Source organism: Cololabis saira, chromosome 12 (assembly GCF_033807715.1).
Source record: "Cololabis saira isolate AMF1-May2022 chromosome 12, fColSai1.1, whole genome shotgun sequence".
Lineage (NCBI taxonomy): Eukaryota > Metazoa > Chordata > Actinopteri > Beloniformes > Belonidae > Cololabis > Cololabis saira.
The window spans coordinates 16,584,442-16,608,946 of record NC_084598.1 but is presented as its reverse complement, the minus strand read 5'-3'; the positions used below and the strand labels follow the sequence as shown (position 1 = coordinate 16,608,946).

At 40.8% G+C, this 24,505-nt stretch overlaps 1 protein-coding gene across 1 annotated transcript; it reads right to left on the bottom strand.

Moving 5' to 3' along the window:
- Positions 1–1,292: 1,292 nt before the first annotated feature.
- LOC133456980 (dnaJ homolog subfamily C member 5-like) lies at positions 1,293–22,767 on the bottom strand. The gene is made up of 5 exons (XM_061735751.1): positions 22,553–22,767; positions 9,560–9,704; positions 9,175–9,388; positions 6,947–7,118; positions 1,293–6,080 (listed from the first exon to the last, which is right to left on the bottom strand). Exons 2-5 carry the CDS (start codon positions 9,664–9,666, stop codon positions 5,983–5,985), a joined length of 591 nt encoding a protein of 196 aa, XP_061591735.1. The 5' UTR covers positions 9,667–9,704; positions 22,553–22,767; the 3' UTR covers positions 1,293–5,982.
- Positions 22,768–24,505: the final 1,738 nt, after the last annotated feature.

Sequence of the window (24,505 nt, the reverse complement as noted above, 5' to 3'; positions counted from 1 at the left end):
CTCAGCTGCTGCATGTGTGTTGAGGGGCGTCAGGTTTCAGCCCTGTGTCACTGAAATGATCCCATCACTCACACCATATGAGGTGACTGGTATGGGAACAGATTAAGGACCTGCCACTCTGTGCTATTTCTACAGTTACACTCTCACTGTCCTATTAAAGTTGTTACATGTGGCATTTAAATATATTCAAGCTCAGACAAACGTCATTTTTGACTGAAAACACACCCGCACTACAGTAAGTGTTGTTATTGTAGTCTCACATTATTCCTGTTTTAAATTCTAACTGGCTCTCACATCCTTTATGGTGTGATGAAGTTTTATATATCCAAAATGAAAATTATTTCTGTGGTTCTTCTTCCATGAACTCTTCTGGGCGATGAGTCCGAAAAATCCACCTTCCCATTTTTTCCCCCATACTTGTTTGAGTAAAAAAAAAAAACATGTTAAAAGTCTAATTGGTGAGCAAAACTGAACTGATGTTTTCAGTTTCTTATTTCAGTTTTAAGTGGACTGAACTGATCATCACAGGACAGTTAAGTTTCATGGAGTAAAACCATGTGAGTCACGTCTAACTGTAACCAAACAAAACACTGCAATGACAATTATACCTGCAAGAATACCCTAATTTGATAACTGATCATTATAATTTTTTTTTAATACTTTAACACACATTTTTTTTAACAATTTGAAGATTAGATTTCACGGGGTAAAACCATGTGTGGAGAATCTAACTATATCGAAGTAAAAGATTACAGGACTTTTGCACCAATTTGATCTACAACTGTTTAAATACACTTTTACAGGCATTTAGCCGAGTGCTTAATGATGACGTATCTTGCTTATACTGCACAAACCCCTTTCTTTATGAAAGTTAATTCAAATAATATTTCCTTGCCCTAAACTAAGTAAGAGCTTTTTTGATAATTGTCCATCTATCTTTTCATTCACTTGGAAGCAGTGTGTGCAACTTGGCGTTCTCTTGTTTCAGGCCACCAAATCATAGGACTGGCCACGACCTCTGAATGGTGTCAACACACAGGACTTGTCATATGGTGACATATCCTTGCTAATAACATTCACTGACACATTTCAAAAAGATGAAACCAAAGCAGTTGCCAGAATTACACTAACTGGGTTATGGTCTCAGGCAGACTTCTTCTGCAAGTCTTTTGAAATAATAGTGTGAACAAACAAAAGCTAACTGCACCATCTGCATGAACATAAGGACATCATTTTTGGTCATTAAGGCCAAGATTATCCAGATTTGTATAAATCAAACTCGGAGTAACAAATCAGGCTCTGAAGCATCAGAAACATTTATTTTACATGAGTACATCAGATACTTCATTTATTCACCCATACATGTCAGCCTGACAGACACAAACATCATCAGTCCATGCTAAAAACATCAAACTTCCACATCTCTACAGTATGCACAGTGTGCATTTACAGCAGGTCTGCCATGTTGTTGGATCAGTCAAAATGGCTCACATGTAAAACTCTATACATCTCCTTGACATAACAGCTAGCAATTCCAATATTAAAATTAAAAGTAAAATAAATAAAATAATGCTGCAGTTCACTATATTAACACTTAGATCAGTTTTTATCATGTATGACATTATGGGGACTGAATAGTGGGAGTGTCTTGACTTGATGTTCATGTATTCCAGGTACTAAGTTGCATACACTGAAAAGCTAACCAAACGAAATATATCTGATAAAAGCTTTATTTATTCCATTCAAGACTTTTTAGGGCATCAACAAAAGCACATTTTACAAAGCAGTAAATTACCTGAAACATTGGCAAACTTTGCTCCAAGTCTACAACTAGAATAGAGGCTTGGAACAATCCCCCCATCCATCAGCTCTTATTGCACTCTCATGATATGTTTGTGTTTGACTAAGCTCCCAAAAACAAACTAAATAAATTAGCCAATTAGGTTCATAGTGTTTTTTACTTAAACTATCGAAACAAACCACCATGATGTTCCTGTATTTATTTTTTAACTACTGAATTAGTGCATGTTTGTAAGTGATGTATTTTTGAAAAGAGAAATGACACCCTAACAAAAGTGATTTTTGTAAATTGGTCCATCTATGATGATGGTTACGTGTTCCACAAAACTCCTGCCACATGAACAAATAAAACTTCAGACATTTATATCTTCCTTCTATCAGCAACATAAAAAAAATAACTAAACACAACACAAGAACTGATGAGCCAATCTAGAGACATATACAACAGGGAGGAAACAAATGAAATTCTTCTGACCAACTAAAACAAATAGCACACATACACTTTACAACACATGCAGTATTTTTTTCTTCCCACAATAAAAAAAACAACAAACTAACAAAAAGGAGGGTTCAATCAATTAACATGTGACATCTGTGGATGTGATATATTGCCAATTTTAATACCGCACACGCGCGCTCACACACAGATACACACACACACCTGAATTCTTTACATGTTGAGGAGAGAGTGAATACACGGAGAAATGAAGACAAAGACAGCGGACAGGTCGCAGAACCTCAACATTATAGAATGAGAATCTGAATCAATGTGGGAAGTTTCTTGGTTGAACAGAGAAGCTCCACAAATGCAGCTAATATTGAGCTGCAACGGGCTGCATGGGTGTGAATGGTTGCATGAAAAACTTGTCGTTGTAAAGTATTTGCTGAACCAGGGTTAAAACGGTGAAAGATAAGTGTGGACAATTTACCCTTTAATGCTGGAGGTCCAGTGGTCCAGTATTTAGATAAGGAAGTGGATAAAATCTAATGGCATTTTAAGTTTAGTTGAGGACAGTTAAGGTGTGATCAGTATTGGAAGAGAGCATTACTTTGATACATAAACGTGACAAGCATTGTGGCATTCATCATTTCCCATCATTAACAATTAGTTCTCAACGTTAAAAACAAAAACAACATGTAAGTGCGAGCTAATTCTTCACAGCTACTAGCGCCCCCGTCATAATGAACATTAGAGTGGAGAGAATAAAACAATGACCTTCTCCACATGTGGATCAATCATTTTTGGCTGACAGGACAGATGTGATCTCTGACTTACTTCCACAGTCAGCAAGGAGTTGAGTGAAGTGTTTCTCAGCAAGCTAACAAGAAACAGTCGCCTACACATCCAAGAGATAAAAATTACTTTTTGCATTCTAGACAATTAGAAAACATCTACAATTTAGAAAACGCTCAAGTTTCCTTGACATGATACTGACAGACGTGGATGTTTTACAGATTAAGGAAACATGGCGTTGACTGTACAGAGGCTTACACATTTTCTTTATGATGATGCTGGTGATCACACAGACAAGTGGAAACATAAATACATTTAAATATAAGCAAATATAATGAGCTGTAAGCCAAATTTCCACCTTGGGTTAAAAACAAGCATTTTTTCCCGGATTACAAAAATATTAGTTGGAAATCACTACCCACCTCACTGTCTTACTCGTTTACTAACATTTAGACAGCTAACATCATTTCAGTTCATGTCTTGAAAAAGAAAAAAAGTTTGGGTACATCCTACAGGTAAAACCATCCTATGATGTATCCAGCAGATCAGCGTCCACATTCTGACAATTCATCACTAAAACCTTATCTACTCCCTGCCGTGACTCTAGATTACCATTTTCATTAATCCTCATATATCATATGAGGACATATCTCATATATATGAGATAGGGGATAAAAATATCAAAACCAAAATCAAAACCATCATGATATGTGCAAAGAAAGAAAAGCAGAATTAATTCAGGTGCATTTCCCTCTGCAGCAGCTCCCTTTATTCCTCCTTCTCTTATTCAATCTTGGTTGTGAAAAAAACAAAAAGGCTTCACCAGAGAGCTTGTCCGTTGGTGAGCAAAGTCATGACTATTTTGTCATGTGTGGTTCAGTGTGAGGAGGATGAAGTGATGAACTGTGCAAGTATGTGTGCAGCATATATCCATGAGTCCTGTGATCGTGGTGCAGCCCATCTTTGATGTCCATGTGTGATTGTATGAGTGTGTTATTGGCTGATAAAGTAGCTCTTAGGGCTGGGCGATACTTAACAATCTTCCCTTCACTGTATTTTAAAAGAAAATAGTAATTACTAAAAGGTACTTTAGTAACTTTTATGTCATACATAGAATTTTGACATACCATTTATATCCTCCTGTCAGGAGCCATTTTCAAAGAGATTCCTCAATTCAGGACTAATGTGCCTTTTTGTATGTCAGTGTACCTTAACTAAATACGAAGGCGAATTGTATTCAGGATTGGGAATTCTAGATTTCTACCATCGATAGATTTCTTTACTGGAAATGAAATTAAACAACAGTTGTGTGTTAGGAGAAGTGGGCATAGTGGGGCACAATGCCCTTACCAATAATACCCCCGAGGTCATGATGATGATTCCATTACAAACACTGGCATGCTTTGACAGCATGTGTCACCTCTGCTTAGTCTGTAAATGACCGGCGGGGAAAAAGTGTCAGCGTTAACAAGGCAGGCAGGAGGGCCAGAGACCAGCTGGGCTGGCCTTAGTACAAATGCTGTCACTCAGCTTAAGGCGCTAGCTACTCAGCAAACGCTGCTGCCAAGCTTAGCAACTTAGGAACCTCGAGCCGTCATCCCGGCTGAAGCAAGGCTGCCATCTGCCTCTCGCAGCAATAGCAGGAAGACAAGCTTGCAGTAATGGGGAGGCTGACACTATTGTGGGTGTCCCAGGTACTAAGCTGCATTATTCAGTGGAGACTAGATCAAATCAGAGACCAGAAACCTGAAGGACTTGTTGCAGACTGTGGATTGTGAAATAGAGGTGAGGAACAGAGTGATGAATGGCATAACGCTTTACGAAAGAACACACTGGGGAGGGAATACTGTGCCTTTCTAGGATCACTGTGAATGCACCGTTTGTGAATGAAGGCAGAATGAGAAAGGGGTCACTGTTGCGTCTTGTACCACAATCTCTTCATGACGTCAGCTTCAGATCCTAATGTCTCTCTTTCTTCAGTCGTGTTTTCATTACCCCTCGAATGGACGAAAACCCCAAATATTAAACGAAATCCTGTAATGGAAATGGCTCTAACGCGGAATAAACTCCCAAATATCGCAAAAATCTTTTCACGCACATGTGGTTTTCCAGGTGATTTGATAACTCAGTTTATCCCTAAAGTGTAATGGAATCACTATTTGCACATTTCCATGTCTGGCAGCGCTAAAGGTGACGTAGCCCGTCAATCTAAAGTCATCAAAATGTAGTTTCTGGCTGTTTTTAACCTCATTCATACCATCTAGTTGTACTATAACACTACTTAATCATCATGCATTACTGCACTACATAAGAGCTTTCTTTCTGAATAGTCATTTGAATGATCATCTGCTGCCTTCATCATCTGACTATTTTCTCTACAGAGGTGGCACCAACTGCAATAATTTGTCACAAAAAAATATTTTTTTGTCTATCTTCTTCGTCACTTTGAAGAGAAGTCTTGCAGGATGAGATGCGGAAAGTTACGGGAATGATGGTTATTCCAAAACACAGACCCACCGCTGCACTACTTTTAATCGCAAAAAATCACAGTTTCGAATTTATTTCGTGAAAAAGTGTAACGGAACGTGACAATTGTCAGCTCATGTAAAGAGAAATGCTGGAGGAAAAGCAGGTGCTTGCACTTGCTGGGCTGTTTTGGCAACTAACAGCAAGTGAATACTTTTATTTTATCAAAAAGTCACTAGATTTGTTGATAGAAATGTATTTGTAATGGGCTGATAGAAGCACTACATACTACAAACTGTATATATCCAGATATAAAAACAGATGTGTGGGTGAATGAGAATTTTTAAAAACAATTCATGGAACACATACAAGTTTAAAATGATGCTGGAATAACATTGAAATTAATTTAAGTCAAGACCGCCCAGTCCTAGTTTCTGTGATGACTTGAAAAGTGTGAGCTGTGTTTATGTACATGTGCATGTTTAGTAATTATCTGTCTTGTAGCTTTGATGTGCATCAGAGGTGAGCTGAGTGGTTTCTGTGGCTGATGATGGCTGCATGATGATGGGTTCACCTCCATCTGGGGAAAAAAAAAACAAAAAAAAACAAGGTCACATACTCAAATTTGAATTGATTTATTTATTTTGTCTTACAGCTGTCTGTGTTAAAAGGGGTGCGTTTCTCGTCACTCACTTTCGTTTGACCTCACAGATTCACTACATCCCCAGTCCAGGTGAAAGTGAGTCCATTGAATATTTTCTCTAGACTGACATTTATTGATCATAACAACATAATTCATACACTAACCCACCGAATGATAGCAAAATGCATAATGTAAACAATCTCTAGCAAGATTTATTGCACAGCAAGGTGAGAATCAAGGAGTCATTCGAGGATTGAAATTGTGGAAACACCTTCAGTCAGTTTTGTTGTTTACTAAAGATTCAAGATCCAGTTCATTGTATCTTAACACAGAATAGGGTTACGTTACATGTCTTAATATCATTTTCAAAGTCCCAACTACCAAGAAATTGCTCCTCAGCCAGGAACAATTTCCCACCTTTTTTCCTTGGATTTTAACACTTAGCAAGACAGTTTACTTTATTTTATCCTTTTAATCTTTATTTTATTATTTTATTTTATCCTATTTAATTGATCGATTGTATGACTGTTATCTTTATTTTATGTCTTTTAACTTACTTTATTTATTGTATTTAACATTTTATGTCTTGTGCTGTTTTGTCTTGTTATTTATTCTGTGAAGCACTTTGGTCAGCTGTGGTTGATTTAAACGTGCTTAAGAAATAAAATTGGATTGGAAGAAATTAGTTTTATGCATCATTAGTGCACGTATTACCACAAATAGGACCAGCAGTCAAACACAAAGAGGAGAAAATGGGGTTATGGTTGCAGTGTTTGTAACTACAGCAGGGTCCTCATATTCACCTCTCTCGTCTGCAGTCATCTGGGCCTCAAGGTCCTCAGGTGAGACAAAGAAGTCCGGTTCCTGGTCCATGGGTGGCCGAGGTTTACATTTCCCACAGCAACAGTTACAGCAGCAACACAGGCAGCAGCAGCAATAACAACCTGTTGCCAGGCAGCAGAAAGCGAACAACGCCTGTGGAAGAAAGTTGACAGAAAGATAGAACTTCACTGACGTCAGAACATTCAAGTGTTGAATATACACAAATGTGTACTTTTGGATTTACAGTGTCTTTATAGTATGTCACAGAGAATAACATTTTTCAATAGTTTTCAGTTCAGTCGCTTTTTTAAATGCATTAACAGAAATGAAAAAAAATCCAATATAAAGACTGAATAAATATAACTCTGCTTTCTTCCATGATGCCCGAGTCTGCCCGAGACTTCTGAATCGATGAGCAGTTCTATAACTGAGATGTATCTGGGAAAAGAAAATGTTGGTTGGCCCCACCAACATTTCTAACAAATATATTGAAAGGTATGTGCATGTGGTGACTGAGGCTCGGGAGCCCGGTGCGTCATCTTTTCTTTTGGAAAATTGGCAGTTTGTCCCTCCTCTCTCCATTCTCTCTTTCTGATGTCACTTTTCTTGCTCTACTCAGCTGGTCTTGGTGAAGAGGGCCCCCCCTTGTCCTGCTCAAGGTTTTCCTCCCCTAAAGGGGAGTTTTTACCTGCCATTGTTTATGTAATAATTGCTCGGAGGTCATGAGTCTCTGGAAAGCACCTGGGGACAACTTCTGTTGTAATTGACGCTTTATAAATAAAATTTAATTGAACTGAATCCATGCAATGTTATCTCCAAACATCATAGTCTATGGAGACTCTTGTCTGAGCTCACCTGCATCTACCACCAAGGCAGACAAAAAGGGGATCAGGGCTAATTCTTCATGCAATCCTACTTCAACAGTACTGTCATGAAATCTAAAAAGTCTAGAAATAAATATATTGGTATCCTTGTTGAAGATTGACGTTAGAAGCAGAGGTGGGAACCTCTAGGCACTTCACGATTTGATTAAATTTCAATTCAGGACGCTACAATTCGATTGATTATCAACGCATCTTAAATCAACGTATCCTACAAGACCTTTTAGCAAACTTTTCCCCCCTTCATCGAGGGACCATGGACCACTGCTACCTATCATTTTTAGAAATGGTGCATTTGTAACTAGAAACAAGAGCTGAATTTATTTGGTTTATTTTTTATTTTATTCGATCTTTTGACATACCGTAACTTTTTTCAAACAGAATAAAAATGTTTCACGTACCAAGATAAGAGCTCATAAAAAAAACAACATTCTTTTTGCAACTCAACAATAGCACTTTCAGACTTCAGTAAACAATGAACATGAAAGGCGTTCCCTTCTCACAGACAAAAGGTTTCATTATTAATCAAGAGCTCAACGGTCGTCATTTCCAACTTTAAACAACTAACAAAAAACAAACTGTTTAAAACACAGGCCTTCTAAACTTTAGGAAACAATCAACGATTTCTTGCTATAAATGTTGTCAGAGACTTTGTGATTTGCTTCACCTTCTCCATGAGGTGGAGTTTCATAATTACTTGCTCAATAGTTCTCTGGTTGGCAGCAGAGTTAAAATAGTTTTGAACTTTTTAATAGTTTTTATTTTTATTTTCAGTTTGATTTATTTTAGTTTAGTTATTTAACTAAAAATAGACAAAGAAATCTAGGATCAAAGAATCCTATCAAGTGTCATACAGTAAACAACTCCTTTATTATTTCTGGTGAATAATTAGAATGAGAAAAAAGAATTATTAATTTGAAAGATGAAGCTGCAAACAAAACAAAAACAACAACAAGGCACAGAACAAAAATGAAAACAAAGTTAATTTTACCTGCAATCGTATTTCATTTCAGTTAGTTTTGCATAGTTGTGTCCTCTCTATTATGTTATTTCATTTAGATTATCAAAGCTCATAATTTGAATCCACGGCTGAACTGCAATGCACTGAAGAAGATTTTTTTGTCCCACTCCTACTTAAAAGTAAATCAGCAACAAATACTAAACAACACAGAGCTGCTTCAGTGAAGTCTAACCATCTGTGATTAAAGTTTTACCGCTGTAAAACCTATTCATTGTCCTGAATGTTTTCTTAACCACCCTTTCTTTTCTAATTCCAAATGTGAGCACACTGCAAGATCAGTCAGAAAAAAACAAGCAAATCCACGTACCTTTGCCCACCAGCTAGACAGAACAAAGTAAGTGTTGACATTCTCCTCTCCAAATTGTTCTGCCACGTATAGCCCCAGTGAGCCATATTTATCATAGATGTTCTTCTTGGTGCCATCAACCAGGATAGAATGGGCGTTGTTTATTTCCTTAAATTTTTCAGCTGCATCTGGGTTGTCTGGGTTTTTATCGGGGTGATATTTCAATGCCAGCTTCCTGTTGTTAAAAAAGAAAAAAAGGGGGGGGCAGTACTTTGATAAATGCTTAAGTATTGCATTATGGAGTTTATGAAAGCTGAAAAGAAATATTATATTAAGTTTTAATTATTTGTCTATATATATATACGTATATATATATATGCATACACACATACACGCACTAACATACCTGTAACATTTCCTAATATCCTCTGTTGTGGCAGCCTTGTCAACTCCGAGCACAGCATACAACGAGTCTCCTGATGTGGAGAGAGTCCTCTGCCTCTGGTGGTCCATGGCCTTTCTCAGACACTCTCAGTCTCTTAGACGCTCGTCTGTCATGTGAAAAGATAGAAATAGAACAAAGGTATTTTGTTATAAAATATTTTTTCTACATAAATATAAGAAACATTTCTATTTCAAGTAATTCACGCAATCAACTTTTTTTTTTTTTTTATCCCTGATTTTTTCCCATTTTTGCTCCTACCTAAGTCAGTCCTGGGCATTGCTCCCCTCTACCAACCCTGGGAGAGACCTGTACCGAGCTCAAGTCTCCTCCTTTACTTGAGAGGTGGGGTTTCTCTGGCCGGATGTAGCGCGTAGAAGGATGACGTTATTCCGGCCAGATCCTCCCCACCAAATCTGGCGCCCCGGCTGGCCAGAGGGGGCATGTGTAGCCCTGGTGCATGTCTTTGTGTTGGTAGCTCACATTAGCTAACCAAGGAAACACGGGGAGAACATGCAAACTCCACACAGAAAGGCCCTTTCGCCAACGGTGCTGAAGCTAGTGAGTGAGCGCCGCGTGAGTGGCAGCTCGTTACAGCAGCTCCTGCTCACCTTTGAGCTTTTTCTCCTTTTTTTCTCCTTTAATTTTGTAATCTTGTTATTTTTTGTAAGTGTGTATATATTATTTATTACTCTGCACCATGGAGACCAAAACAGCCGTCTTGATCTCAACTTCTTCATTACTTTTTTCGCCGTTTACGCCCGTGTCCGGGGGCCCCGCAAGCAGTCCTATTGTTTACAGCAGGGATCAGCTGCTGGCGCTCCGCAACACCGCGCTGCTGCCGCCACGGGAGAGACCCGACGTCCCCCCCGAGATCAAGAGGAGGAGACGGGGATGCCGTGCCGGAGCTCAGCGCCGCATCAGGAGGAGGAAATACAGACCTGTTCTCCCGTCTGTTTTAATGGGGAATGTAAGATCTCTCCCTAACAAGATGGATGAGCTGGCGGCGCTGAGCCGGCATCAGCGGGAATACAGGGAATGCAGCGTGATGGTTTACTCTGAAACCTGGCTCACTGCGGCGATCCAGGACACGGTGGTGGAGCTGGACGGATTTAAGTTGGTGCGGGCGGATCGGACGAGAGAAAGTGGAAAGAGGAAAGGAGGGGGCCTGGCGGTGTTTGTGAATGAGAGATGGTGCAAACCCGGGCACATCACTGTGAAAGAACAACAGTGCAGCAGGGACATTGAGCTGCTGGCTGTTAGTATGAGGCCGTATTATCTGCCGCGGGAATTTACGCACGTTATACTGATGGCTGCATATATTCCCCCTTCTGCTAATAGTGATGCAGCATGTGATGCCCTGAACTCAGTCACCAGCAGGCTGCAGACACAGCACCCGCAGGCTCTCTTTCTGATCTCTGGAGACTTTAATCACGTATCTTTGTCCTCCACTCTGCCAACTTTCACCCAGTATGTAACATGCTGCACCCGGGACAATAAAATACTGGACCTTTTTTATTCCAACACCAAGGAGGCATACACCTCATCACCTTTTCCCCCGCTGGGCAGATCCGACCACAACCTGGTTCATCTCCTGCCTGTGTACAGACCCCTGGTGCACAGGGAACCAGCTGTCTCCCGCACAGTGACGAGATGGTCCAGCGAAGCTGAAGAAGCTTTGCAGGACTGTTTTAACACAACTGTGTGGGAGGAACTCTGTGACTCTCATGGGGATGACATTGATGGTCTCACTGACTGTATCACAGACTACATCAACTTCTGTGTGGAAAACACCGTACCCACAAGGACAATAAGGTGTTTTTCAAACAACAAACCCTGGATTAATCCTGGCATAAAGGCTCTCCTGAAGGAGAAGAAGAGGGCCTTTAGATCAGGAAATAAAGAGGAGCTGAAGACTGCTCAGAAGGAACTAAGAAGGAGAATCAGGGAGGGGAAGAACTGCTACAGAAGAAAGATGGAGGAACAACTGCAGCAGAACAACATCAGAGGAGTCTGGAAAGGCCTAAAAACCATCTCGGGCCAAAAGAAACCAGACTCCCAGGCTGTGGGGGATCAACAGTGGGTGAACGATCTAAATTTGTTTTTCAATAGATTTGATCAGTCTTCTCCCCCTCCCCCAACCCAGCTCACACTGCTGCAACCCCCTTCATCTGCTTCTACAGGACACCCCCCCTCCCCCTCCTCCTCCTCCCTTCAGTTCAACAACAGCCCCCCCACTGTCATCAACACCTTCACCTTCACCTCCAGCTCCCCCCCCACCCCCACCTCCACTCCCAAAACAACAAAGCTCATCCCACAGCCGACCCCCCACTGTTCCTACTCTCTGCTCTACCCCCCCACCCCCCTCCACTGTTCCTACTCTCTGCTCTACCCCCCCACCCCCCTCCACTACCTCTGATACACCCCCCCCCTGCTCCAGCTTGTCCCTCACAACCCTCCAGGTGAGAAATCAGCTTAGGAAGATGAACGCGAGGAAGGCGGCAGGTCCGGATCGCATCTGCTCCAGGCTCCTGAAGTCCTGTGCAGACCAGCTGTGCGGGATTGTTGGACATATGTTCAACCTGAGCCTGAGGCTGGGGAGGGTACCACCACTATGGAAGACATCCTGCGTGGTACCTGTCCCCAAGAACCCGCACCCCAAGGACCTCAGCAGCTTCAGGCCGGTGGCTCTGACATCCCACCTGATGAAGGCCCTGGAGCGGCTGCTCCTCCGACATCTCCGCCCCATGGTGAGCCCAGCGATGGACCCACTACAGTTTGCTTACCAACCTGGCATTGGGGTGGATGATGCCGTCATCCTCATGCTACATCGTGCCCTGTCTCACCTGGAGAAACCTGGGAGCACTGTGAGGATCATGTTCTTTGATTTCTCCAGTGCGTTCAACACCATCCAGCCGGCACTTCTGGGAGACAAGCTGGAGAATGCAGGGGTTGACAGTCACCTCACATCCTGGATTCTGGACTACCTCACCAACCGCCCACAGTATGTGAGGACACGGGACCACACATCGGACATGGTCGTCTGCAGTGTGGGGGCCCCGCAGGGAACGGTCCTGGCGCCGTTCCTCTTCACCCTCTACACTGCTGACTTCTCCTACAACTCCCCAACCTGTCACCTCCAAAAGTTCTCTGACGACTCTGCTATCGTCGGCCTCATCACTGATGAAGACGATAGCGAGTACAGAGAACTGTCCCAGGACTTTGTGGACTGGTGCCTGCAGAACCACCTCCAGATCAACGCGGGGAAAACCAAAGAACTGGTGGTGGATTTCCGCAGGCGTAATAAATCCCCCTCGACACCGGTGAACATCCAGGGAAAGGACATTGAGATGGTGACATCTTATAAGTACCTGGGTGTTCACCTCAACAATAAACTGGACTGGACTACTAATTCCTCTGCACTCCACAGAAAAGGCCAGAGCAGACTCTATCTGCTCAGGAGACTGAGGGCCTTTGGTGTGCAGGAGAAGCTCCTGAAAACATTTTACAACACTGTGGTGGCATCAGCCATTTTTTACGGAGTGGTCTGCTGGGGCAGCAACATCACAGCTGCAGACAGAAGGAGGCTGGACAAAACAATCAAAAGGGCCGGCTCTGTCGTGGGCTGCTCTCTGGACACAGTACAGGTGGTGGGAGAGAGGAGGATGATGGCTAAGCTGTCATCCATGATGGAGAAGGACTCCCACCCCATGAAGGACACCTTCAGAGCGCTGGAGAGCTCCTTCAGCGACAGGCTCCTTCACCCTAGGTGTGTGAAGGAGCGCTACAGAAGGTCCTTCCTCCCTGCAGCTGTGAGACTACACAACCAGCACTGCTCACAGTAGACCACAAACAATACAAACAATCCTGACAATAAAAAACCATTCTGCAACGGGCATAAATAACATCTGTAAATATCCATCTGTTTTTCTTTTTGTATACTAGAATTTTTTTATTTATTACTATTTTTATTCTCCTTCTTATTCTTCTTATTATTATTATTGTATATACTGTTTATAGTGTTATAGTGTTTATTATTATTATTATTGTTGTGTGATATTGTGTGATATTGATGCCTCTTGTTTTGCACTATCCCCTTTGCTGCTGTAACCTGGAAATTTCCCCTCTGGGGGACTATTAAAGGATTTCTTATCTTATCTTATCTTAAGTCATGGGGGAACTTAAAGGGGACCTATTATGGCATGTAATACCTATTTTAAACAGGCCTTGAATTTCTTTTAAAAAAAGCTTTTGATTGTTTTTGCTAAATAAATTATTTTATTAATTGTCCAGGGTTTTATAAAAAGTTGTGTTCGCCCAGTTGCTCTTTTTTTTGGAGAATTTCCAATCAGGATTTAAAACGCGTCGTAGTACTGAATCTTCTCTACTGAAGGTCCAGAACGACCTCCTGTCCCTGGATGCTAATAAACCAGTGCTACCTAGTGATGCTGGACCTCACTGCAGCATTCAACACTGCTGACCACTCAGTCCTCCTGAAACATCTGGATCAGCAGGTTGGCCTGCAGGGCCTTGTGCTGCAGTGGTTCAAACCCTATCTAACAAACAGGAGTTTCTCCATTATGATTAATGACCTCTCCTCAGCTCCTTTTGGCACAGGGATCCATTTTGGGCCACTCATATTTTGAGTTTCCTCTCTTTAATTGAGAGTAAAACTGAATGCATCGTATTGGCTCCTTCCAGGCTCTCCAGTAGTCCAGTATCTGAATTTGTCCCAGGTCTTGATGCCTTTGCTCCTCACTGTAACCAGGTAGTCAGAAATCTGGCTGTGGCTCTTGATAAAACTTTAGAATTTGACAATCAAATCAATTCTGCTGTCAGGGCGAACTTCTGGTAACTCCGACTCCCCGCAAAATTCAAGCCATTCTTGAGCTGTTGTGAACTCGAGATAGCCGTTCATGCATTCATTAATTCCTGGCTTGATTATTGTAATGACCTTTACTGTGTTGTTTGTAACTTGTTCAAAATACTACTGTTTGCCTGCTGACTAGTACCCAGAAACACGACTGCATCACTCTTGTCCTCTATTCTTTACACTGGCTGCCTTTTGAATTCAGAGTTTCAAGCTCTTGATATTTTTAGTGCTATAAATGGCCTTGCTCCCTTAGACGTTGCAATACTTTAAATGTACATCAACCCAGCAGAACTCTGCATTCAGCAGGGCAACACTTGTTAGAGGTTCCCCTGACAAAAGTGGTGTGAAAGTGGGGTGATCACTCTTTAGCTGTAGCTGGTCCCAAACTCTGGAACACGCTGCCCCCTGAGTTACTGTCCCTCACTGTCTTGAAACTAAAGACCCACCTGTTCAGATTGGCATTTGGCACACACAGTAATAGCATTTTTTTTATCTTCTTTTTGTGTCTTTTTTCTTTTTAATTGAAATTTTTACTGGAATATTTTTTTTTCTTACGATTATTTTAGTTGTCCATGTTTTCATTTGATTGTAATTGTGAAGCACTTCGGTAAACTCTGGTTGTTTTGAAAGTACTATACAAATAGAGATTGATTGATAGATTTAAGACAGTATTGAGACCAGGGGTGTTGTGGTTTAGAGACTGAGGAAAGGGCAGGAGGCAGACCTAGGGGTAGCAGAAATTAAAATGTTGAGGTTCTCTTTGGGAGAAACGAGGATGGATAGGATCTGGAATGAGTACATCAGATGGATTAGATGTTTTGGAGATAAAGTGAGAGAGGCCAGGCTGGGATGGTTTGGACATGGAAGGTGTGGAACATCCCCATGAGGAAAAAGCACTGGAGTTAACATATGAAAAAGTAAAAACAATATTAAAATAAAATAAATAAAATTCAGTTATAAGCTAAACTAAAAAGGAAGGTCTTGAGCCTCTTTTTAAAAATGTCAACAGTCCCTGAGGTTCTCTGGTAGGCTGTTCCACGGATGAGGACCGTAGGTGCCAAAAGTTTCTGTTCTAACTTTAGGAACAATTAAAAGGCCGGTACTAGAGGACCTATGAGACCTTATGAGCAAGGGCTCATAATTTAAAAGCAGATCAGATAAATAAGAAGGCCCAAGACCATTAAGACATTTATAAACTAATAAAAGAACCTTAAAATCAATCCTGAAACGCACAGGGAGCCAATGTAGCGATTTTAAGACTGGTGTAATGTGGTCCCACCCTCTGGTCCTCGTCAGCACACATTCGGCGGAATTCCGTAGTAGTTGTAAACTTGAAATACTATTTTTAGGAAGACCAGAGAGCATGGCATTACAGTAGTCTATTCTACTAGAAATAAAAGCATGCATCAACACCTCCGTGCTGGCAAGAGAGAGAAATGGACGAAGTCTGGCGATGTTTTTTAAGATGATAAAATCCCGTCTTTGTTACATTTGTTACATAATATGTGAAACAAATTTACACAACTTACCAAGTTTACTTGGTCATGTTATTACTAATATGTGTGTATTTTGTATTTAATAAAATCAGGGTTTCAAATTTTGCAGACCAAAAGGCGCACCAAATTATAAAGCGCAATATCGATGAACGGGTCTATTTTCATACATAAGGCACACCGGGTTATAAGGCGCATGAACATATATAAAGCCAGACAAAACAGTCTGGTAAGTTGAACTTTATTCAACCCATTACCAACAACTCAGAATATTGTTCAGTTATAACTAATACAGAAAAATACACTCACATTTTTAATCTTCCACAAATAAAAAGTGGAGAAGGTAAACGACTACGTCCTGTTCTCTGATTGGTCCATCATTGCCAGCGATAATGGACATCTGAAGTTAGTGTGAGGTTGGAACAACGTTGTATTCCAGCATGATTATAACTGGATTATATCGATTTGAAAATTGGGTTTACGCTAAAAACCGTTGGCTTCATGTCTAATTATAGTGAGGTAACATTGACTAGATGTTGGATAATGATTGCTTGCCAGCACTACATACTTAGGTATATAATATTGTCTGACGTCCCAACCCATATCCAACCAAGGACCGCAATCAATACACTGTTCCTGTGTCAGATGAATGGTCCAACAATCAATCAAGCAGAGCGGCTTCCTCGCTACCAAAGTCGCACTAAAAGATTTTGACAGATATACACAGCCGAGGTGAAGAGACTGTTGCTCTGGTGCTCAGGAAATAACTTGACCCAGAATGTCCAAAAGACCAAAGAACTCATTATGGACTTCAGCAGGAACAGACAAGATCACAGCCCTCTCTTCATAAATGGGGATCAGGTGGATATCGTCTCCAACTTCAAGTTCCTGGGCCCTCACATCCATGTTTGACCGGCTACCATCTGGAAGACTCTACAGATCAATCTCACATCACAACAAAAAACCGACAAACAGCTTCTTCCCCTGGGCCATTAGAACGGCAAAAAAATCACACGCTCATAATCTATTAAGCGGACGCCCTCCCATAACCCCCCCCTCCCCAAACACTTTAAGCCCTCATTTTATTTATTTATATTTTTTCGTTTTATTTTTCTCTATTCAAGAGATTTCACTTTAGCGCCCCCCTTTGTCATTTGTGTGAAATATTTTTTTTATTCTTTGTGTGGTAAAGCAAAGTATTACTTTTTTTTAAAGTAATACTCCTTTCAATTTTCGTTGTATTCATGGAAATGTGTATAATGACAATAAAAGTTCTATTCTATTCTTGTCATAGGTTGAGGGATAGATATGACAGTGTGCTATCGAGGATGACACCCAGACTCCTAACCTGGGGGGAGGGGAAGCTTGAGGAGCTGTCTATGGTGATGCTGAAGCTGATTGGATAATGATCATTTTTATGCCAATGAGAAGGAACTCAGTTTATTCACTTTTTAATTCCAAGAAGTTTGACGTGAACCAAGATTTGAATTCAGATAAGCAGGTGAGAGAGGAGCGTGGGAGTATGGAGCCTGGTTTACTAGAAAGGTAGAGCTGAGTGACATAGGGTTGCAATGAAAATCGATATTGAATTTGCCCCAAAAATATTCCTTTGGGTGTACCGGGGAGATGTTGAGGAGAAGGAAACAGACTGTGTTTTCACTGTGGCTAGAGAATTTAAAATGCTGCATAAACCATTACTGTAGTGTCAATGAAGTATTACTATAATTATTTATTTCTTAATTTTTCATCTATCCTCAATTTGTGACAAAATATAGTTTTTCTTTACAAATTAATGAAGTATTATTCAATTCAATAACCTATTTTTTAAAAAGGTTTAAACTGACCACTAAACTATGCTGAGAAAATGAATTGCTGCAACAGTATCAACAATCATATTCTATTTAAAAAATAAAAGCTTTAAAAAAAAAAGATGAATCCCAGTTATTTTTATGGAACTTGCTGTGGAAAAAGTTCAAAACAACATTTCCCAGAGTCATAAATACTCAAATGAATAAGCCTGGCTACTCAGAAAAAAAAAGCCAAAACTGAAAATGACTTAGTAGCTGCCTAGTCAGGCATGTTAAGTGTGGATTTAGAAGAGCTGATGTAACGTTAACTTTGTGCAGTGGCACAAGAGAAAGTGCTGCTTTCTAATAAAAATATAGCCAGTGAACCTAATTATCTTCCTCTTCCTTACAAAGAATTGGTATGGTTCCTCTAGATTCCCTGCCATTAGTACAGCATACAATTAATCAGCTAAAAGAAGCATGTGATTTAGGTTGAGCCACAACCAGGTTAGTATTGACAAAAGACATCCAAAATGGCCTGCAGTGGAGCGGGGACACAGAATAACCGTTGACAGTTTTGTAGTAAAGGTTTGTTGACCGGGTTGTTATTAGAAATTGTGCAGCCCTCTTGGTTGTTTTGAATAGTGGCTCCTGGATGAGTCATTGCATAAAGCCTGCTGCGATTGGCTCGGTATGTTCTGTACTGATGTAAACGGCTGTGTCTTCAGTAATACAATTGTTATAAAACTGACGTTTATTTTCAAAAAAAAAAACAACATCAAACTGGTTTGGAATCACAAATTCACAAAATGGCCAGTTGGTAACGACACCGCCACACCATGAAAACATTCGATGCGTCCGAAATGCCATACTAAACAGTATATACTAAAAAGTATACTTAAAGCTAGGGTCTACGATTTTACATATTGTACATTTTTATCAAAATCATTTATAAGGTTGTTATGGCCCAATAGTGTTACCTATGAAATATGATTAGCAAAAACAACCAAAAGAAAATATTTCTTCTATCTGCTGTAATCCTGCAAAGAAGTCAACCAATAGGCTCCATTCGGCCCAAACGGCGCCTATTGTTCAATCTGCTTGAATGTCAGTGATTGGACAGTCCTCACCCTACTCCCCGCCTCCCAAAGTACGGCAGCACAAAGGACATATTGAGCGAGAGTATTTGCCGAAGCGGCGCTTCGGCAAAGGTGCCGCTTGTTTTTGGTCCTGCTGGCTCCCGTACCAGAGGGGGTGTGTCGGAGGCGGGAGATTCATGAGGCAGAGCACATGGGGGAGGGAATTTGTGTGGGGAGTAGGTGTCTTTTTTTTTTTTTTTTTTAAACTCAAGATCGTAGACCCTAGCTTTAAGTTCGGCACACTTTTGAGCAAATATCAATGCAGTAAATATGCATTAATTCGGACGTACTACTCAGGGCGCACAAGTCACTTCCTGCCATTGGGAGGGGGAGTTGTTACCATGGTAACAACTCATGTCACAGTAGCAGTAGCAGCGCAACGCTCCGCTCTTTCCTGTTTATCCTGGCCAAAGATACTCTATACAGAAGATAGCGCATTACCGTTACTGCCAATGGTATGAAATGGTATACACTTCCTGTCTCCTAAAGCCGCGGTTAGACTTGCAGTTGGTGCCTGCGTTCGCGTCCGTCCGGGTCCCTTCGTTCCTTGCGTAGTACGCGAGGAGAGCCCGTCATACCGGTGGCGACCGATAGGGGGCAGTAAGCAGAGCAACAGTTGGAAAAGCTACTTATATTGAGTAGCAGAAGTAGTAGCAGCAGCAGTAGCAGATTAGAACAACAAACACTTTTACAGGACAATAATGGATGATGTAGGAGATTATAACATCGTGTGAATGTGTTTGAGTGTGTATGAATGTTGGTGGTGGTCGGAGGGGCCGTTTGGCGCGATATGGCAGCCACGCTTCCGTCAGTCTGCAGGGCAGCTGTGGCTACAGACGGAGCTACCACCACCGGGGAGAATGTGTGTGAATGAATAATGACCTCTGTAAAGCTCTGGGTGCCTTGAAGGAAGCTATATAAAATCACAGCATTATTATTATTATTACTCTTTGTTCATTTTTATTACTTATTTATTATTACTTTTTTACCCCCTTCCCGGTATGTGTGTGTGTGTACTGCTGCTACATGAGTTTCCTCATTGAGGGAGTAATAAAGGACTATTTTATCTTATCTTATTATTATTGCTTATTATCAAAAATGGATAGTCTGTCCAGACTAATTTATCCGGCATTCTCCTTACCCATCTCAACAAGAATGAAGAAACAATAAATCCAGTTAATTTTAAGTTCATATGGAGAAATAGATGTTAATATATGTGAAAGATTAACATGGTAAAAAACTATGATGATGTTGAATGTGATCGATTTCAATATTATGAATGGTGTCTTGAAACTGAAATAGTTAAAATCTTTCCTTACAAATAGACATTCCATCTGGTTTATTGTTCCTAATATGATTTTCCAAAAAATGGGTGGAATAGACTAGAATACTATTATTTTGTTGAAAAACAAGAATTTGGAATTTGTCCTTAATAACTTGGTGTTATTGGGAAAGTTCTTCATTCACAAATGTAGATTTTTTTAAGACCAAACCATGTTTGACCCATTGGAGAAATGAGCTAAAGCTCTTGAGTAAGTCCTTGAGTCTTGTTAAAGAAAAGAAAGCCCTTAAACTGTTTTCTTTACTTGAAAGATATGATTTAATATAAGATGGCCCTTGTGAGTTATTTTTTATTTATTTTTTATTTTATGTTGTACAATAATTAGATTCTCAGTGTATATTTTGTAATACTGATGTTGCTCAACCCAAGGCAAAAGTTTGTCATTCTGATATGACTTCTATGTGCTTTGTTTGTTTGTATCTATCTTTCAATAAAAAAAAAAACATTCTGTTGTAAAATTAAACTGAAGTTAAAGTGAGTTAACAAGGGGAAGTTAACCTGCATGGAGAACTTTCTCCAGCTGAGAGCAGCATAATCGTGCCAGCTGGGATCAGACCGGGAACAGCGATACTAGCGGCCAGAGCGAGAACTACAGGTCGCGTACGCGTTCAGTGTCTTTTTGAAAACGTGCCTGTCGACGCGCCAAATGAACGCAGGATATGTGTGACGTCACGCGTACGCGTTCTGAACGGCAACTGTATTTGGGCTCTAAGTGGGCGTGGTCGCCCCTCTCCCCACATCGTTTTGGAACATACAACACTAGATACAGTACAACTTTTTTCCAAAAAGACTTAAATAATAACAATAACAGTATTATTAAGCAAAGAAGCAAGTTTTATTTTAGTTTTAAACTTCATTTTATCCGATGGGAAAACGACTTTGGCAGTTCTGCAGTGACCAACGACTCTGAGGAGAGCCAAATCTCGCGAGAGTGTGTTGCTCAGACAGAGACAGGTCTCAAACAAAGTTCATTTTCTCCTAATCTGTCGGTCTGAAAATTGCCATTTTGGTGTCAGAATGTTCAGAAGGTTTGTGGCTTTTGAAAAATGGGTCCCATATTTACTTAGGTTACTATGGGGCGAAGGAATTGGTAATAATCTGTGCTCACGTTCACTTTTCCCATAGGACTCAATAGACTCAGGACCTGCTGTTGTCTCCTAAAGGGGCGGGGCAGTGGGGAAACCCACGTGACACAGATACAGGAAACTGAACCATAGTGGGCTGTCTCGTTTAGAGAACGTCTCTGTCCTGGCCCAAACAAGATAACTATGAAATATGATTAGCAAAAACAACCAAAAGAAAATATTTCTTCCATCTGCTGTAATCCTGCAAAGAAGTCAACCAATAGGCTCCATTCGGCCCGAACGGCGCCTATTGTTCAATCTGCTTGAATGTCAGTGATTGGACAGTCCTCACCCTACTCCCCGCCTCCCAAAGTACGGCAACACGAAGGACATATTGAGCGAGAGTATTTGCCGAAGCGCCGCTACATTTATAATATTAATATTATTATACTTCATATTATACTTATGACATATACGTATCACTTAGCAACCAAACACTGCTGCATTGCATTGTGGGAAGTTTCTGCTTAGCTAGTGTCCATCAATCCACACTAATACATTTCTCCAGAATAAGTATGGATAGTGCATACTATTGAGTACGTGCTTAATGTTTCGGACGCACTAAAAAATCTCGCATACTCATTTTGCATACTAATTAGGGAGGAAGTATGCAATTTCGGACGCAGCCCATGAAAACATTACATGATAACGACGACTATAATACAAAAAATGCTCTCTTATATTATTTCTGATAACTTCATAACTTAAGCACACCAGCGATGCAAACTATCTCAGAGACAACAATGCAACTGAAACATTGATTATGTGTTCATCCAAGTGATGATCAACTTGGATGTTTGTATCTCCAGAGCAGCTCTGAAGGGAAAGGCACTAGCAGGGGATGTAAATCCGGATTTACCCCGCGCTGTCCTGCACCTGTTTGACTCCACTCACTACACTAGTCAGGCTTTAACCAACAATAAATGATAAATGAGTCCAAAGGGGTGAATTTAAGCGTCTGTCCGGCTACTTGTGACCAACCAAAGCAGTCCCGGGTTGGAGAAAACCAGCTGGACTTATGGGTGTTGCGGGAGTCAGCCGTGATTAAAGCGGATAATCTGTCCCGCAGCAGAGCGGCAAAGCAGCATCCATGTTGTTAGAGACGCTAGCCCTCTGCTAGCCTCAGCTAGCTCCTAGCCCCTAACTAATCCTGCAGCAAAGCTGACTAATGTCCGGCAGCGAGGGGACTCTGGGCTTACCTGCTCTCAAGTCCGGGCAGTGTGGCTTCGCTCTTTCTGTTTTAACCAAAGATTAACGTGAGTTTTAAAATCCTTGCATCACAGTTGTGGTTGTGCTTCTTCCCACAGAACCATTCAAACAGCCACTAGTGCATCCTCCGGGCTAGCAGCTACCGGTGTCGGGTGTGAGAGCTGTCAACACGGACGCGGACAGGAACTGGCTCGACGACTGGCAGCGGATCTACTTCCGGTGGCAGCGAACAGAGGCACAGGCATTTCCGGTTAATGACTGACAGCATCTGCCTAGGCAAGGCAAGTTTATTATTATAGCACAATTCAACACAAGGTAATTCAAAGTGCTTTACATCAACATTAAAAGAGGCAAGACATAATTAGACAGTAAATAACAAATAAAATGAAATAAAATTATGAGAAAAGAAGGTAAAATAATAAAAAGCACAAGTTGTTAAAAAGTAAGGGCAGTAGCCGGCAGGTAAGTATTTAATTTAGGAGTACGCTTCAGTAAACAGTAATGTTTTTAGGCCTGATTTAAAGGAGCTTATCCATATTTGTTTTCCATGTGTTCATGGCATTCAAAAATATGTATCTAATTCAATTCAGGTTTGAGTCAAATAGTTAAAAAATGGTTTCACTCACAAAAAAAGGGGCTAAATAAATTCACCACGCCAGGAAGGGTGAAGGCAATCGGGTTGGCCGGCCCTGCCGATGAGGTGTCCCTTATTTATACAGTACAGGGAGTACTCCCAACGTTATGAGCATGTCTCAGGTCCATAGATATCAGGATTGATTGTATTCGCGAGGTTTGTACAAATAAACAAGGACTTTGTTTTTTTCATCAAAATTTTTCATCAAAAACTAGTTTCCGACTGTTTTAGGCCTCATCTATACAATGTACAGTTTTTTCCCCCAAGCTGTTGCTCTGAGGAACTCTCATCACTCATAGAGTAATCAATCATTGTGCAATAATAATAATAATCATATGCTGTAACAATGCACCTTTAAATAACCATGTCTACCTCATACTGCTGCACCTTTCACTTTTTTTAAAATTGTATGTTAATTCAATTCAATTCAATTCAATTCAATTTTATTTATATAGCGTCTAATACAACAGATGTTGTCTCTAGACGCTTTCCAGAGATCCAGAACATGAACATAAACATAAACATAAACATAAACCCCCGAGCAATTATTATATAAACAATGGCAGGTAAAAACTCCCATAGTGGGAGAAAAGCCTTAAGCCAAACAGTGGCAAGGAAAAACTCCCCTTTAGGAGGGAAGAAACCTTGAGCAGGACCAGGCTCATAAGGGGGGACCCTCCTGCCGAAGGCCAGACTGGGGGTTAATAAGAGCTATCATTTGCCTATTGCCTATTTACTGTACAGTGAGCAAAAATAACCGAGTCAAATTCCCTGTCTTGTTTGACCTGACTTGGCCTAATAAACATGATTCTGATTCTGATTCTGTAGTTGTCCTATAAAACTACTTAATCATTATTCATTATTGCATTACATAAGGACTTTGCCCTTGAATAGCCTTTTGAATGATCATCTGCTACTTCCTTCTTCTGTTGACTATTTTCTCAACAGCAGTAGTGGCAGTTGCAATAATATTTCCAAAACTAAAGATATTTTCGTCTATCTTTGAAGTTGAGATGTTCTTTTTCTTCGTTTTGAAGAAAAGTCAAGATGATTTGTGGAGCATTACATAGACACAGAAGAAAAGCACTTCAATGGAAACACCAGCCCCCTGCAGTGGTACCCTTGTCGCAATTTCAGTTTCCCTTTGGTTTTGCGAAAAAATTCAATGAAAATCGATTCAATTCATCTCTGCCTACTTGGATGATGTAATCATCTATAGCAACTCCTGGATGGAGCATTTGCATCCGGTGGCCACGGTGCTGGAGTTCCTGAGGCAGGTGGGGGTCACCGCCAACCCAAAGATGGGTGT